The 16417-nt window shown below is 47.4% G+C and overlaps 1 protein-coding gene across 2 annotated transcripts in view; it reads right to left on the bottom strand.

Annotated features, from left to right (window-relative positions):
• Nucleotides 1-16417, bottom strand: part of LOC119650966 (glutamyl aminopeptidase-like) — a 68690-nt gene that overhangs the window by 18868 nt on the left and 33405 nt on the right. Inside the window, exon 1 of one of the 2 annotated variants that reach the window (XM_038054221.1) lies at nucleotides 5822-6880. The exons of the other annotated variant lie outside the window; for it this stretch is intronic. Coding sequence (XP_037910149.1) covers nucleotides 5822-6798 — 977 coding nt within the window. The 5' untranslated portion in view covers nucleotides 6799-6880. Of the gene's footprint in view, nucleotides 1-5821; nucleotides 6881-16417 lie in introns of those variants that run through there. 2 annotated transcript variants of the gene reach the window in all.

Below are 16417 nucleotides of genomic sequence, written 5' to 3'. Positions count from 1 at the left end.
TCGCTTAAAGGGATCCAGGTTCGTTACCTTCTCCTTATTATTATTTGTTGCAGTATCTACTCCGATGGTCGCATAATGAACAAGAAGGTCGTCAGTATCCTCCTTGTTCTTCAATATTAATTTTATTTCGTTTTTTCCATCCATATTTTTGTTCCGGCATTTACCCCGAATTTAGGCACAAGCTCGCGTTCACGGACCGCAGCCGTGGCAACTTTTCACCTCCCGCTACCCCTATGCTCCGTGGGAGGGCCTATTCATCCAGCCGTCCTGTCCCCTCTTTGAACTGCCCACCTACCAAACATTAGACATCCGCCGAAAGTTCCGTAGACTTTTAGTAATAGTTTCCCCTGCACATCTTCTGAGTTAGCTGAACTGGTTGACCCGTCCCGGGATTGTGAGTGGCGTATTAGATTGGAAACGCGCGGGAAACGTTCACCTCAACTTCAGGCACAACCCTACCCGGGTCGCTGTATCGCCGATGCCACTGACACGTGCGGGTGGGAAGTCCGCTTATAGTAACTGCTGCAGCCAGTCTTCACATACCAACGACTTTTGATTTTCTGTTCTGGCTATTTTTTCCGTTGCCATTTTTGTCCACGGTTGGGCGTTATATTGGAATAGCTATAATTTTGTTAACAAAGACTATCTTGAAACCTCTCTATTCAGAGACCTATTGCCTTCTGCGAATTCTGTCTTTAGTGCGCTTTGGAAAGTATCTTACTTTACCAAGATTGCAAATCAAATGAATGTAGCAGCTCAGCAGAATCTACATAGGCTGCATGGACGATTATCATAGGGAGTTCCGGAACTTTTATTTTGTCTGTAAATATTGATCGCGGGGACAATTTCGTTTTCATCGATTTCTCTGTCCTCCGACCCGTAATTGGACATAACATTTTGTTCGAGATTGTATTGAGTCAGAATACCTTACTCGAACACCATGTGTTTAGCCCAACATGTTAAATAAGTCCAATACGGGATGCACAACGCCCCATGTGGGAATATATAGATGCACCCCGAATGTATTTCTGCATAGCAGATAGTGAATGTGCAGATGTCTTAGGGTGTGGTAAATTTACGCGGAAAGGACAACTTTGTCCTACAATCATCATCATCAACGGCGCAACAACCGATAGCCGATCTAGGCCTGCCTTAATAGGGAACTCCAGACATCCCGGTTTTACGCCAAGATCCACCGATTCGATATCCCTAAAAGTTGTCTGGCGTCCTGATCTACGCCATGACTCCATCACTCGAGCACAGAGGGACGAATCCTGGTTGGCGGTGATTTTAATGCCAGGGCTCTTGAATGGGGCATGCCTCAATCAGACTCCAGAGGGAAACGGATTCTGAAAATGGCGACGAGAACCCGGCTCGTAGTTTTAAACAGCGGATCTACGCCAACGTTTCGGTGCCCCAGTTGTGAAGGAAGCAATCCTGACAACACTTTTACGTCGGAATCTCTGGCATCATCGGTGGACGGGTGGCGAGTCCTAGAAGACTTCTCGGCAAGTGATCATCAGTACATTGCGTTCGAAGTGTTTGACGCTACTTGCCGGCGAGCACCAACACGACGTTCCCCCTGCGTGTGGAATGTCGCCAGGGTGAACATCGGAAGGTTCGTCGAAGCTCTTGGAGCAGGTAGGGCCGCGCTGGGGGGCACTCCGGGGGGTGGTGGTCTCGCAACTGACACCGTCGTAAATTTAGTGATGAATCTGATAACGACGACGTGTGAGGCTTCCATGCCCCGGAGAGGCCCCAGGCGCGACAAGCCTGCTATGTACTGGTGAACGGCAGAAATTGCCGACCTACAGAAGGAGTGTCATAAGCTTCGCCGTTTGGCACAACGTTTGTACGCCAACGAGGAGGCATGTGCCATAAAGGCACAATATAGATCAGCAAAAAGGAGACTCCGCAGCGCTATAAATAAAAGCAAAGCTCGCGGCTGGCAAAATCTTGTTAATGAGGTGAATGATGGCCCGTGGGGACTTGGCTATAAGCTTGTCAATCGGAAAATCGGGGCTCTGCGGAAGCCCTGCATATTGAGCACCGACCAGATGGACCGCATTGTGCGGGCATTGTTCCCCAGACACCCTGCACAGATTGATGTAAATAGCGCGGAAAGCGTCGTGGATTGCCCCCTTTTCACAATGGGAGAACTCGAAGAAGCGGTTCTCACTATGAAAAACAGGAAACGTCAGGTCCTGATGGCATCCCGGCGGAAGTTTATAAACTGGTGTTCCGTCAACGGCCTGAATTGCTGCTCGAAGTGTTCAACGCGTGCTTGAAGGAGGGCATTTTTCATTGTCGCTGGAAAGTTGGTGCTCAGAGGTGGCGGCGAGGAAGATGCGGCGGCAACCCTATCGGCCAAACCAAAACCAAGTGGTCGAGGAGAACCTCCATAGTGGTGGCACCGGGAGACGCTGTAATCACTTTGGTTTGCCGGCGGTGATTCAGTAGGCGAATGCTCCAAAGACCTAATCAGGGCGATCAGACCCGAGTCTGCATGGGGACTCATCTGAAGTGGCAAATTGGTCAAGAAACCTTACCAGGGGTATACTGCTACCATGAGAACCGGGAAAGCCCCTGGACTCACATACTTCGGGTGAACTCCTGTTGTATGTGAGGACAGCTCGGTTATTTGCGGTTGGCCTCCCTAGTGGGAGTTTCATGGTGGTTGTGGTTATGCTCAAGCGAGAAGAGACCTTCGGGCCTCGACGTGGTGTTGCATATCAACATGGGTGCCGTACTCCATAGTTCGGTAGAGATTTAGGTAATTCTTGCATCCACCAGTATGAATGCTAAGCCATGCACTTGGTATAGACTGGTACCGTTGTTGCTTGTCTCAGCGGGGCTCTGATTGTGGTGACAAAATCAATCCGTGTCTCAAGAGGACCGTAGGATTAAGTCTCACGACAGATGCCTACGTAAAACGCTATAGGCTTCACTGTCGCTGGAAAGTGGCCAGACTCGCGTTGATCAGTAAGGGTAAAGGAGATCCGGAGCTCCCGTCTGCATACCGACCGTTGTGTATGCTTGACACGGCCGGAAAAGTGCTCGAGAAGCTCATCAGGGATAGACTCGCTGAAGCGATCCGTGCTGCCGGGGACTTATCCGCAAGGCAGTTCGGGTTTAGAACAGGGAAATCTACAGTGGATGCTGTTATGGAGGTCGTAGATGCGTTTAATCGAGCCGGGGCACACAGCCGCCGATCTCGACGGATAGTGCTCCTCATAACGCTTGATGTCAGAATTGCCTTCAATTCCGTAAGATGGACAGATATGTTAGGCACACTAAAGAACTCCTTTCACGTGCCAAGCTATCTCTTGCGGATATTGAGGAATTATCTGAAAGACCGCTCCCTGTTCTATGAGACGCTAGAGGGCCAAAGGAGGATGGAAATCACGTCGGGAGTAGCGCAGGGATCCATCCTAGGGCCGGACCTCTGGAACGCTTCCTATGATAGTCTGCTGAGACTCGATATGCCCGAAGAGTCGCGCCTGGTCGGTTATGCAGACGACGTTGCGGCACTTGTTGCCGGACGCACTGTTGAACAGGCGCAAAGCAGACTTGGCATATTGATGCGACGGGTAAGCGGATGGATGACTGCTCACGGTTTCAACCTTGCGCTGGAAAAAACCGAAGTAGTCATCCTGAACAGAAGGAGAATCCCGACCTTGCGTCCCATATCGATCGGCGAGTTGACTATAGAGTCAAAACCAGCGATTAAATACCTTGGTTTAATACTCCGCCGCGGACAGGGCTGCAGCAGGAGTCGCGGCCTTGAGTCGGCTAATGGCGAATGTCGGCGGCCCTATATCAACTAGGAGACGTCTCCTCATGAGAGCAACGCAATCCGTCCTTCTCTATGGTGCGGAGGTATGGGCTGATGCCCTTGACAAGGAGGTGCATCGTAAACGCCTCGCTCAAGGCGGGGGAGCTTTGCGAGTGGCGTCTGCTTTTCGCCCCGTCTCCCATCCGGCTACGATGGTGATTGCGGGAGTGATCACCGTTGCCCTCCTTGCCAAGGAGCGCAAAGCTATCTATCGCCGTAAGGGCGAAAACTTAAGAGAAGTGGTTGCCCGTGAAGAACGTCAACGCACCATTAGCAAGTGGCAACTTTCTTGGCAAAATGAGCCAAGGGGCAAGTGGACTGCGCGGCTCATCGACAAATTAGACCCATGGTTGAACAGAAAGCACGGTGAGATTGATTACTTCCTTACCCAACTTCTAAGTGGGCATGGAGGTTTTCAGTCTTACCTGCACAGGGTTGGGAAGGCGCGATCTCCTGATTGTGTGTTCTGCAATAGAGTGGCGATGACGCTGAACACACCTTTTTCTCTTGCGAGAGGTGGGACGGCCTCCGCCAGCAGCTTTATGCAGACACAGGGGAGCTCTCTCCAGACAACATTGTCAGAAAGATGCTGAAGAGCGCTGGCAGCTGGAATCGTATTGCGCATTATGTTCGGGCTCTTCTTACTACGAAGAAGATTGAACTCGACCGGCAGAGGGATCAGACGGTAAGGGGTTCCCTGAACTAACAACAACTCCCTTCCTCCCCTCCCCTCCCGTTGGTGAAAGGAATTCCCTGACTTGAAGGCTCCCAAAACCGGGAGAGCGGGAGGACTAGCCCGAAGTAATGTGTCAAACTGTTCCAGGCTAGTTCTCTGATGACAGGGAGGTGTTTAGTTGGTAGTCCGCCAGCGTACTGTTAAGGGAGTCCAACACTCTGTGCCTAAAAGCATTCACCTACCCTACTCCCAAAAAAAAAAAAATCACTCCATCACAGGCAAGGTCTGCCTCGTCTTTTTCTTCTGCCATAGATATTGCCCTTATAGACTTTCAGGGCTGGATCATCCTCATCCATACGGATTAAGTGACCCGCCCACCGTAAGCTATTGAGCCGAATTTTATCCACAACCTGACAGTCATGGTATCGCTCATAGATTCCGTCGTTATGTAGGCTACGAAATCGTCCATCCTTATGTAGGGGGCCAAAAATTCTTCGGATGATTCTTCTCTCGAATGCGGCCAAGAGTTCACAATTTTTCTTACTAAGAACGAAAGTCTCCGGGAAATACATGAGGACTGGTAACAGCTTTAACCCTGAGAACTAGAATGAGGTGACTCCACCCCGTGATGGAATACCCCACGAGGCATGGAGATGATCGGATATGATTTTGGTGGATAAAAATCCCGCACCAAATTTGCCTCCTGAAGAAAAAAAGTCGTTTATATCCTCAGTTCTATGTTCAGTCTCCAATTCAGCTTAGGATCCAGGAGCACACCCAGATACTTTACATTAGAGGAAAAAGCTAATCTTTGTTCATTTAGCTGTGGAAGATGGAATTCGGGTACCCTTGGATGTAAATAATTTCGTTCATAACGGAGGGAAATCCTTGGCACCAATATCACAAATTGCGCCACCACCTTCCCTCCACTCCTGCCCAACATGCATAGACTTTCATCCATCACTATCAACCAGAACACCAAAGAGATAGCGTCACCCATAAACTTGGCGTTACCCCAGTGATGAACTGTTGCAAACTGTTACGACCACGCTTATTAGCATTTGTGCATATTTTATCCAATTCTCATCAGAAATGAATTTGCATCGCAACAACAAAGATTCCTTTGAAAAATAAGTTGAAATTCCAGTTTGCAGTTTCGCACGAAAAGCCGTCCTATTACTAACTGTGACACACTGTCCCGCGGCGGTCATTCGCTAGAAGTGATTCACTGCCATCGCTCAGCTCTGACACGGCAAATTAATAAATAAATCAACGGAAAAAACCAATTTTCTAATCGCCAAAATCACTACCTCCTCTTCTTGGTCTTCCTGTCGAGGTACGAGCTCTGGTACAGGCCCACGATGCGGTCGGTCAGGCTGCCCTCGAACGACAGCTTCATGTGGTACGTCGCGGGCTCGATTGGCTTCTCGAACTCCGTGACCCAGTACTCGTGCGGGTCATACGCGAACGTCTGCAGCACCTTCACCGGCACCGTGGAGCCGTCCTTCTGCACGCGGAACACGCTCGTCGCCGTGATGTTGAGCCGCTTCGAGTGCAGCGGGATGAACGCGGTTGGCTGCTGGACGTCCAGCTCGATCGAGACCTTTCCGGTGAAACGCTTCGAGTCCAGGTGCGGGTGCAGCCACAGATTGTACTCGCGCGGCTTGATGAAGGCCGGCAACCGGAAGGTGAGCTTCGGTATCACTTTCGACATGACGGCGGTCGTCGACCCCTTGCCAGCTGACTTCGTCGCGAATTGTACACTTTTCACGGAATCGTCACTTTCACTATCGTCGTCGCGCAGCGGAGGCACTTTTCCCGGCCGGAATACGACTTTCTGGCGCGAATTGACTAAGTCCCAGTAGCGGTCGGAGGAAAGCAAGGTAACTTCTTGCAAGTCGACGGGGTCAATGGGCTGCACGGCCTTGGGGATGCGCGAAATCTGAGTTTGTTTACCCGCGGCGTCCTCGACTGTCTGAATCACGGTACGAGTTTCCCCGATGACGTTTGCGGAGTTCACTGACTTGACACTGCCACCGGCGGCGGGTTGAATTGCGACTGCCGGCGGGCCGCCTCGAGCGAAATTTCTGCCAACGACCACGAGTGCGCACACCAAGCACAGACACAAAACGAAGAGAAATGCACACGCTCCGGCGAGCGAAAGCACCGTCAGCGAGGGCCGGCACCATTTCGCCGAGCGGCCTAGCCCGGGCTTCAACCGATTTTCCTCAGTCGTGGATAAGCTTGATCGGGGCCGGACTAGGGATTTGTGTGTTGGCGGGTACATTATTGATTGATTTTCGAGTTTGATTTAATTTATCACATAAAATGTTTAGAGAACAATGTCACCGTTACAGTTTTATTTTCATTTTTTCAGTTAGGCATCTGACATTTTGGAAGAAATTTATTTTCGTTGAGTATTAAACACTCCTGTTAATATTAGATTTTAAATCGAAAGGAATATTTAAATGCTCATCTAACAGTCGCGAATGTAAAGTTCTAAGACATAATTAGCGCTTAATGAAATATCCTTGTTTAAAAAATATATATAACGAAAGCTTGTAAAGAAAGTGAAAACGGATCGAAAAATAACCATCAAAAACCTCGGAAAAAAATGGTGGACCCACCCCAGTGTTGAAATTGGCAGGAGTTCGCCCACACAAAAACTTATTATAAGTTACCAAGCGTTTGCGTGATCTGCGGCGATTTGCACTCAACATCAAGCTACAAAGCAAAGAAGGATGATGCTAGCGTAAAGAAATGTAACAACCGTGGTGGACCACATATTGCCAACTATCGGGGATCAAACAAAAAAGCAATTTACCACGAACTATAATAGAATTCCAAACTACAATCATCTCATTTCGAACATAATTGAACCCAGTCTTAAAATAAAAATAAAATAATTGGGTTCCGATGGTATCTCTAGCTTTGTCCTGCGGAAATGTGAGCCTACCGGCAGTGAATCTCACGCCATCCTCTTCAACACATGCCTGAAAAACGGACACTTCCCGGTATCAAGGAAATCAGCCCTCCTTATACCTATCCCTAAATGAGGGTGCTCGGGCGATCTCAAAGATAAGGGGCCTATCTCTCTTCTTTCCAATATTGGAAAAATCTTCGAACGTATCACCTAAATAGACACTACTTCCCTATCATTCCACTTAATCAATTTGGTTTCGAAAACCTCAGATCTACTGAGCAGGCAATCCTGTATCTGCAAGACCACATCCTCAATCACCTGCAAAATAGGCATTGCGCCTTATACCTTGAAAAGGCATTTGATTCAGTTTGGAAAGAGGGCTTGCTCTACAAACTAATTGAGACCAATCGCCCCCTCACCTTAGTTAGAATCCTTGGAGACTTTATCTCCAACAGAACTTGCCACGTGCGCTTCGATGAACTTCGCTCCGTCGAACTCCCGGTAAAGTCAGGAGTCCCTCAGGGATCTATTCCCCTCCCTTCCGGAAACTTATCCCCCACGCTAACGACAACTCAGGCAGGCCCTGACCCGCTCCTTTCCCCAAACGACAATGGTCCTCCCGCATCGGTAGGGATCCTCTTCGCTGATGACACCATCCTATATGCAAGCGGACCCAAGCCCTCACTAGTTTCTCTCTCTCTCTCAAACCCCTAACCAATAGGGTCATCGCATATTTCAACCGGTGGGCTCTCACCGTTAATTCTCTTGAGTCTGAGGTTATTTGCTTCAGCAACTCCAGTGGGAAGTGCCACTGACGCACAGTGCCAGAAAGTAAAAACTTTCATTCACGCATTGCCAGCCGCACTCTCAAGCCAAAAACAAACATTAAATACATTGCCATCCGTCTCAACAACAAACTTAAATCCAACCCTCACGTCAGATCAGATATTTCCATTGCTTCTAAGGCCTCAGCTGCCTTAAAAAAAACCTCCTTTCATCTCGGGCCCTGTTCCCTATCATCAAAATACTTTTATACAAAACTCTTATTCGACTAATCCTAACGTATGGTTTCCCAACATGGGCTACCATGTCACCTAATCTAGCTGAAGCCTTCCAACGCTTCGAAAGGACAATACTCAGGAAATGCACGGCCAAATACCGAAGGTCAAACCTAAAATTTCACAAAAATTATCTCCTGTACGACCTCTCCGGGGTTTGCCCCATAATTCCGCATTCCGATCAAACTGTCGCGCGTCAGACTGAAGAAATGACTGTCCCACCCTAACCCTCTGATAAAAAATTTCGCTACGCGCAATGCCTCGTTACGCGAGCAGAAGTACTACGTGTCATGGCTGGCTCTCCTCTTGAACAGCAATTCTCTTCTGAACCATCACGCCCCTCCTCCCTCTTGCATCCCAAACTACAATCATCTCATTTCGAACATAATTGAACCCAGTCTTAAAATAAAAATAAAATAATTGGGTTCCGATGGTATCTCTAGCTTTGTCCTGCGGAAATGTGAGCCTACCGGCAGTGAATCTCACGCCATCCTCTTCAACACATGCCTGAAAAACGGACACTTCCCGGTATCAAGGAAATCAGCCCTCCTTATACCTATCCCTAAATGAGGGTGCTCGGGCGATCTCAAAGATAAGGGGCCTATCTCTCTTCTTTCCAATATTGGAAAAATCTTCGAACGTATCACCTAAATAGACACTACTTCCCTATCATTCCACTTAATCAATTTGGTTTCGAAAACCTCAGATCTACTGAGCAGGCAATCCTGTATCTGCAAGACCACATCCTCAATCACCTGCAAAATAGGCATTGCGCCTTATACCTTGAAAAGGCATTTGATTCAGTTTGGAAAGAGGGCTTGCTCTACAAACTAATTGAGACCAATCGCCCCCTCACCTTAGTTAGAATCCTTGGAGACTTTATCTCCAACAGAACTTGCCACGTGCGCTTCGATGAACTTCGCTCCGTCGAACTCCCGGTAAAGTCAGGAGTCCCTCAGGGATCTATTCCCCTCCCTTCCGGAAACTTATCCCCCACGCTAACGACAACTCAGGCAGGCCCTGACCCGCTCCTTTCCCCAAACGACAATGGTCCTCCCGCATCGGTAGGGATCCTCTTCGCTGATGACACCATCCTATATGCAAGCGGACCCAAGCCCTCACTAGTTTCTCTCTCTCTCTCAAACCCCTAACCAATAGGGTCATCGCATATTTCAACCGGTGGGCTCTCACCGTTAATTCTCTTGAGTCTGAGGTTATTTGCTTCAGCAACTCCAGTGGGAAGTGCCACTGACGCACAGTGCCAGAAAGTAAAAACTTTCATTCACGCATTGCCAGCCGCACTCTCAAGCCAAAAACAAACATTAAATACATTGCCATCCGTCTCAACAACAAACTTAAATCCAACCCTCACGTCAGATCAGATATTTCCATTGCTTCTAAGGCCTCAGCTGCCTTAAAAAAAACCTCCTTTCATCTCGGGCCCTGTTCCCTATCATCAAAATACTTTTATACAAAACTCTTATTCGACTAATCCTAACGTATGGTTTCCCAACATGGGCTACCATGTCACCTAATCTAGCTGAAGCCTTCCAACGCTTCGAAAGGACAATACTCAGGAAATGCACGGCCAAATACCGAAGGTCAAACCTAAAATTTCACAAAAATTATCTCCTGTACGACCTCTCCGGGGTTTGCCCCATAATTCCGCATTCCGATCAAACTGTCGCGCGTCAGACTGAAGAAATGACTGTCCCACCCTAACCCTCTGATAAAAAATTTCGCTACGCGCAATGCCTCGTTACGCGAGCAGAAGTACTACGTGTCATGGCTGGCTCTCCTCTTGAACAGCAATTCTCTTCTGAACCATCACGCCCCTCCTCCCTCTTGCATCCCTCCTTTAATCGAAGTTCCTCGCCGGACTTTCACAGAGACTAACCGCGTAGGGCCAATATTCTGGCGGACAATCCTCGCGTAGGTCACCTTTAATTTCTTTTCTTTACCTGGTCTAAATTGCGGCAATCAACATTGATTACTCTGTACATATGTGATATCTTTAAGCATTAACTTCTCCCCTGAATTAAGGTAGCTCCTTCTACCAATCAGGCTCCACAATCCATACCCCCCAATTCCACGGTCCTCTTCATCCCTCCCGCATTTGGTCACTGTCTTTGCACAGGTCCAAATCGAGTAAAAGGTAGCCTTTTCTCAGGTTGCTATCATCATCGGAAAGGACTAACTGACTAAGTGGCGCAAGTGTTGATGACGCCTAAATAATTTTCCTTTATATGTTTCCCCATCCTGGCGCAACCAAACAGTTAATCTTTTTCAGAATATTGGATGATTCTGGATCTCAACAAAGTTTCATCACGGAGGCAGCGGCTCAAATGCTTAGCGTCAAACGGCATAGTGCTAAAATCAGCACAGTTAGTTTGGGTGCTAAATCGTCAGTTAAAACAAGAGATCGAGTTTCTTCGTAAATAAAGGAAAGGAAGGGAAACATGAACTCCGAAGTAGCCGCTCTCATCATACCAAGCATAATCATGTCTGTCTGCACTGCTGTGTAAATCAAGCCCCAACTACCTAACGGACTTAACGTGGAAGACCTGGCTGGCCCGGTCTATGGTACCCCTGGTAATATGGGCATATTGTTAGGGTCAAACTTCTTAATATTATTACACAAAAATCAGGTGGATACTGCTTGGACTAACGAACACTATAAATGCAGACGCAGGCGTAATATCCATGCTTGAAGGAAGAAGAAGAAAGCAGCTTTAGAAAATTGAGAAGAGCAATATGTTGCTACTTCCTGTGGCACTATAGGCTGCTGGTAGGCCTGCAGACCTGATTTGATAGACTCCGCAATCTTATTACAGACGTCAGGGAAAATATCTACCTGCCAAGATGACACTCTTTTGATAATTTTTAAGGATGTTTCCGACCACCGCATTCACGCACTCCTCAGAAAGTATCGGTTAAGCACGATGTGCAATACCACATTAACGCTACCGGCTCCCCAATCTTCTCAAACGTGCGTCCACTTTCACCCCAGAAGTTTGGTGTTGCGAAGGAAGAGTTTGAAGACATGATGAAACAGGGTATCTTCAAACCATCCAATAGCTGTTGGTTGTCTCCACTTCATTTGGTCCCTAAACCAAACGGTGAATGGCGACCATGTAGAGATTATAGGCGCCTGAATACTCAGACAGTTCCAGACCGATATCCCATTCCATTCATCCATGATTTCGCGCACTCGCTAACGAACTGCTGCGTTTTTACGACCTTGAATCTAGTAAACGCGTATCATCAAATCCCTGCCGCTCTCGAAGGCATTCCGAAGACGGCTATCTGCACACCTTTCGGACTCTCCGAGTTGACTAGGATGATTTTCGGCTTGTGCAACCCTGCAAAGACTATCCATAGGTTCATCCACTCTGTCTTACGAAACTTGAATTTTTGTTTCATCTACAGGAATGATGTTTTGGTCGCTTCCTCTTCAGAATCTGAGCACTTGGAACATCTCGAGTGCATTTTTGAACGTCTCCTTGAAGCCGGACTTGACGTAAACGTTGAGAAATGCAGATTCCTGCAGAGGCAGGTAGAATTTCTCGACCACTTAGTAATCCCTGACGGTATCCAACCTGACCTAGACAAGGTTAGGTCTATAAAGAGTTTTCAACTGCCAAGTATGGTGAAGAATCTGCTATGTTCCACTTCTATCGTCGTTTCTTGCCCAAGGCCGCTCATCACCAATCGATCTCGAACGCTTACTTATCTTGATCCAAAACTAAAGACTCTCGCGAGGTTGCGTGGTCTGCAGAGACCGTCTGTGCGTTTGAGTCGGTCAAACAACAGCTTGTTGAAGTAACACTGCTGGTATTTCCTTAGCTAGATGCACACCTAGCTGTGTTCATCGATGCCTCAGATACAACGGTAGGCGCCTTTCTTCACCAACAGGTGAATCAAATCTGGCAACCGTTGAGTTTCTCTTCAAAATAGCTCAACCCAGCTCAAAACAACTACAGCTCTTACGATCGTGAGCTATTCACCGCGTACCTTGCTATAAAATACTTCCGTTTATCCCTTCAGGGCACGCCGTTCACCGTGTTCACGGACCGCAAGCCCCTTACTTTCGCACTTAGACAAAAGCCCGACAAAGCGTCTCCTCGCCAACTTCGGCACTTGAGTTATATCAGCCAGTTTACTTCTGATATCCAGCACGTGTCTGGAGAAGACAATGTGGTTGCTGACGCTTTGTCTCGAATCTCGAAAGTCACAGTCCCCGCCGCCGGTCGATTATACGGCAATCCCAGAGGCACAAAAAGACGACGCAGAGCTTCAGAGCTCGAAGGCAAACTCGAAATACAAATTGAAGGAGTTTCCTATTTTCGGCTCAAACTCTTATTTACTCTGCGAGACCTCAAGCCATTCATTCCGGCCGATTTTCGCAGGGAAGTATTCCACGTAATAAAAGATCTTGCGCACCTAGACATCAGGACGACGAACCGGTTAGTCATTGATAAATACTTCTAGTCGTCCATGAACCAGGACGTAAACTCTTGGGTCAGACAGTGCATCGCATGCCAGAAGTGCAAGGTCAACAAACAGGTTCGAAAAGAAGTAGGTGTATTCCCTAAGTCAATCAAGTGCTTTCTCACCATCCACGTCGACATCATCGGCCCTTTGAGAGACTCGCACGGATTACCTCACAATCATCAACAGGTTCACACGATATTCTGAAGCAAACCCTCTGTCTGACATTACGGCGCAATCATGTGCCGAGACCCTCTATTGACAGTGGATTCCGCGCTTTGGTGTCCCAGCCGTTATCATCACGGACCAGGGAAAGCAAATCGAATCTACTCTTTTCGCGGAGTTAGGAAAGCTCCTTGGGTTTAAATGGCATAGGACTACTGCATACCATCCACAGTTCAATGGTATGCTGGTACGTTGACATCGGATGCTGAAGGCCGCCCTAATGGCTTACGACAATCCATCGTGGATGCGGTCCTTGCGTCTCGTCCTCCTCACCTCCACACAGCCCAACGAGAGGAATTCGTGCCAAACCCCGCGGAGACGGTATACGGATAGAATCTGCAACTCCCCGCCGACCCTATACTGGACATCAGAGCAGGGTTAAGCGACTCGGAAATGCTGCGCCTGCTCAGGGACGCGGTTTCCAGGATACAGCCAACTCCGCCGTCCCGACACGTAACATTGGAGATCAACAACCCCAGGGATTTGAGACGTGTAAACAGGTCCTCATTAGAGTGGACGACCCTTGCAGATGACTGCATCCACCATACGAGAGCCCCTTTAGGAGGATCGAGGCGAGCACTCGTTCAAGCTGGACGTTCGAGACGGGCCCAAATGGCTCTCCTTGTCAAGGCTGAGGGCCTCCGACGAGCCGGTGGGCGCTTTGAAAAGCGACGGAGGAGGCGAAGGAGGCGCGAACCTGGGCTTCATTACGGATTCGCCTCCGCCGCTGCATTCAATGGCCACAGAGAACAACTGACGATCTGACATGAGACTGGGGGACAAATGTCAGGAAGACATTTTTGTCAACACTCTCAGGACATTCCAGTCGTGTCCGTTGGCTGGAGGAAGCCAACTAAAAATCACGCAAAAATTCAACTTTAAAATTGGCTTACTACAGGAGAGTGTTAAGAACTCAAGAATTAAAATAACGTGGATTGAATTGAGTGCAATAAAAGATTAAATTAAGTGAAACATGTCTTTGATGGTTTGGGGAAAACGGTTCCAGCCAAGCTCTCTGACGATGGGGAGGTGTTCAGTTGGTAGTCCGACGACGTACCCCCCCCCCCCCCACCAAAAAAAAAATATTGCTGAAAGTGTGGAGCATGTTGTGTTTGATTGCCCCTGGTTTACTGTACACAACAAGCTGTCGCAGATAGCCGCTTACCATCTGAAAATATTGTAGAACTAATGCTGGAGTCAACAGAAGTTTGGAAACAAGTCAAAAGAGTGTTAAGAAATATTCCCGAGCAGCTTAGGCAGGAAGAATACCGAAGAAAAGAAGAATGGGAGAGAACCACAACGAGCCGTAGTTAAGAACTGATCCAGTCTCACGACGCAATGCTTCAGAACAATCCCGAAGGGAGAATAGAAGGAGAGGATTTTAGTGAGTAAGAGTCTCACATCTCACTTTCCACCTTCCAACGAAGTAGTTAGATAGACGGTGAATCGATTTTAATAAGGTTTTGTTTTATACAAAACCTTAAAAATCGCTTTTAGGGGCCATAACTTTTTAAGAGGGTGGGTACCACGAGTTTTCATCGGGTTTGAAGATGGCTCACATCCTCCTCCGGGGATGGGATTGAAAATTCAACCTTTAGCGCGAGTTATGCCATGGAATGTAATCCACTATCTCAGGATGACCGACAATAAACACATGGCACAGGAGTGTAGAAGAAGAGTACGAACTTCTCAGAAAGCCCTGGGCAAGCTGAAAACGATTTGATCAAGCCGACAACGTTTAGGGGTCAATGACAACCCAATGACCTTAAGAAATGAATAGTATCTCAAATGTTAGATGCAAAATGTTACCATCAATCAAATATCTAAATGCATCCAATAAATATTCAAATCTAAATGTACGACCCCGTTAGATTGCATCAGCATCAACAGGAAAATTTTCTCTTAATTCCTCCAATCACCTAACGCCATGCAACCATTCACAAAAACATTCAGACCATTTTGCGCATATTAACAACAGAGAAATTATGAATTCTACTTAATAATTCACATCACATGTCATGGCATGCGATAAAAACAAATTAACAGTTTTTCTCATTAATAAATTCCACAATTCCCATGGTTCGCCAACATCTCAATCCGAAGCTTAGTGGCTGCAGATTGAAGCAAAGATTTCACGACGTTTTCAATCATTGAATCTTTTACGAGCAATCATACGCTCAGGTGAGGCTGGAGGCGAAAAATGCTAGAAAAGATCACTTTCCAATCTCACTTTCATCTGTCAGGTCCATAAACAGCCTCCGAGTTCCCAAGCGTAGGTTCCTCGGCTGCGATTGAATTGGTACTGGTTGAACTTGAGTCTTGATCCCTTAAATCTTGATGTGATCTCGTGACTCACAGAGTGCAAATTCGAGGCAGGTGGAAGACCAAGGTTCAATGATCTTCCCGGAGGAGATCAGCCTCTGAAAGTGATTCAGGTAGGCAAGAGAAGCATTTCCTGAAAATTGGGAATAGCTTTTACTTTTAGCCTGGGAAAAGTTGAGGAAGCCAATTCTGCGTTTTGTGTTGACTTAAATTGCTTCATGAATATGTATCTTTCCATGTTTATATGCATGAGATCGCATAATTCGTCAAGACAGTCTGGTCTCAACATAAAACCACTTGTGGATCGCTTCAAACATGTTTTGGAGGAGATCCAAGCCTTCTGATAGTACAGTGCCAAGAAGCAAAGACAAACACTAGTAACCACTTCAGGGAAATTTGGTATGCAAGCTGGGGTTCTGCGTTACGAACTGGGCCATAGTGAAGATCACTTCATTGAGCAAACCACACTTGCATCGTCGCAAACCTGAGTATGTAAATTGGTTTTATGGTGCAAGAAGCATTCAGCGGACTGAGTAATGGGCACTTGCGTTCAGATGCTACGGAGACAGATGAGTACGCGTTTGCATGGAACCAGATTGGCAATAGAGGACACTCCGCGAATGCAAATTCTGGCACACTTTTCTGCTATCTGAGATGATCTTGAGCATGTTCACGGGGCTAATGCGGACTAAGTAGATTGACTAGAAAATTTCTATACTATTAACCCTAAGGCTTTGTGTAAACAAGATTCACTTTCTTATTTGCGGTCTGTTCAGAGATGGTTTTGCGTCAGCGGAGATGAGCATTTAAATATAGTCAATGAAGATAGAACCATCTTCAGTAGGTTAACCGCGGTTGCAACCGAATTCGCTAGTATCACCACTTAA

This window comes from Hermetia illucens, chromosome 3 (assembly GCF_905115235.1).
Source record: "Hermetia illucens chromosome 3, iHerIll2.2.curated.20191125, whole genome shotgun sequence".
Classification (NCBI taxonomy): domain Eukaryota; kingdom Metazoa; phylum Arthropoda; class Insecta; order Diptera; family Stratiomyidae; genus Hermetia; species Hermetia illucens.
Note: the sequence above shows the minus strand (reverse complement) of the source record. Positions and strands in the feature narration are given on the sequence as shown.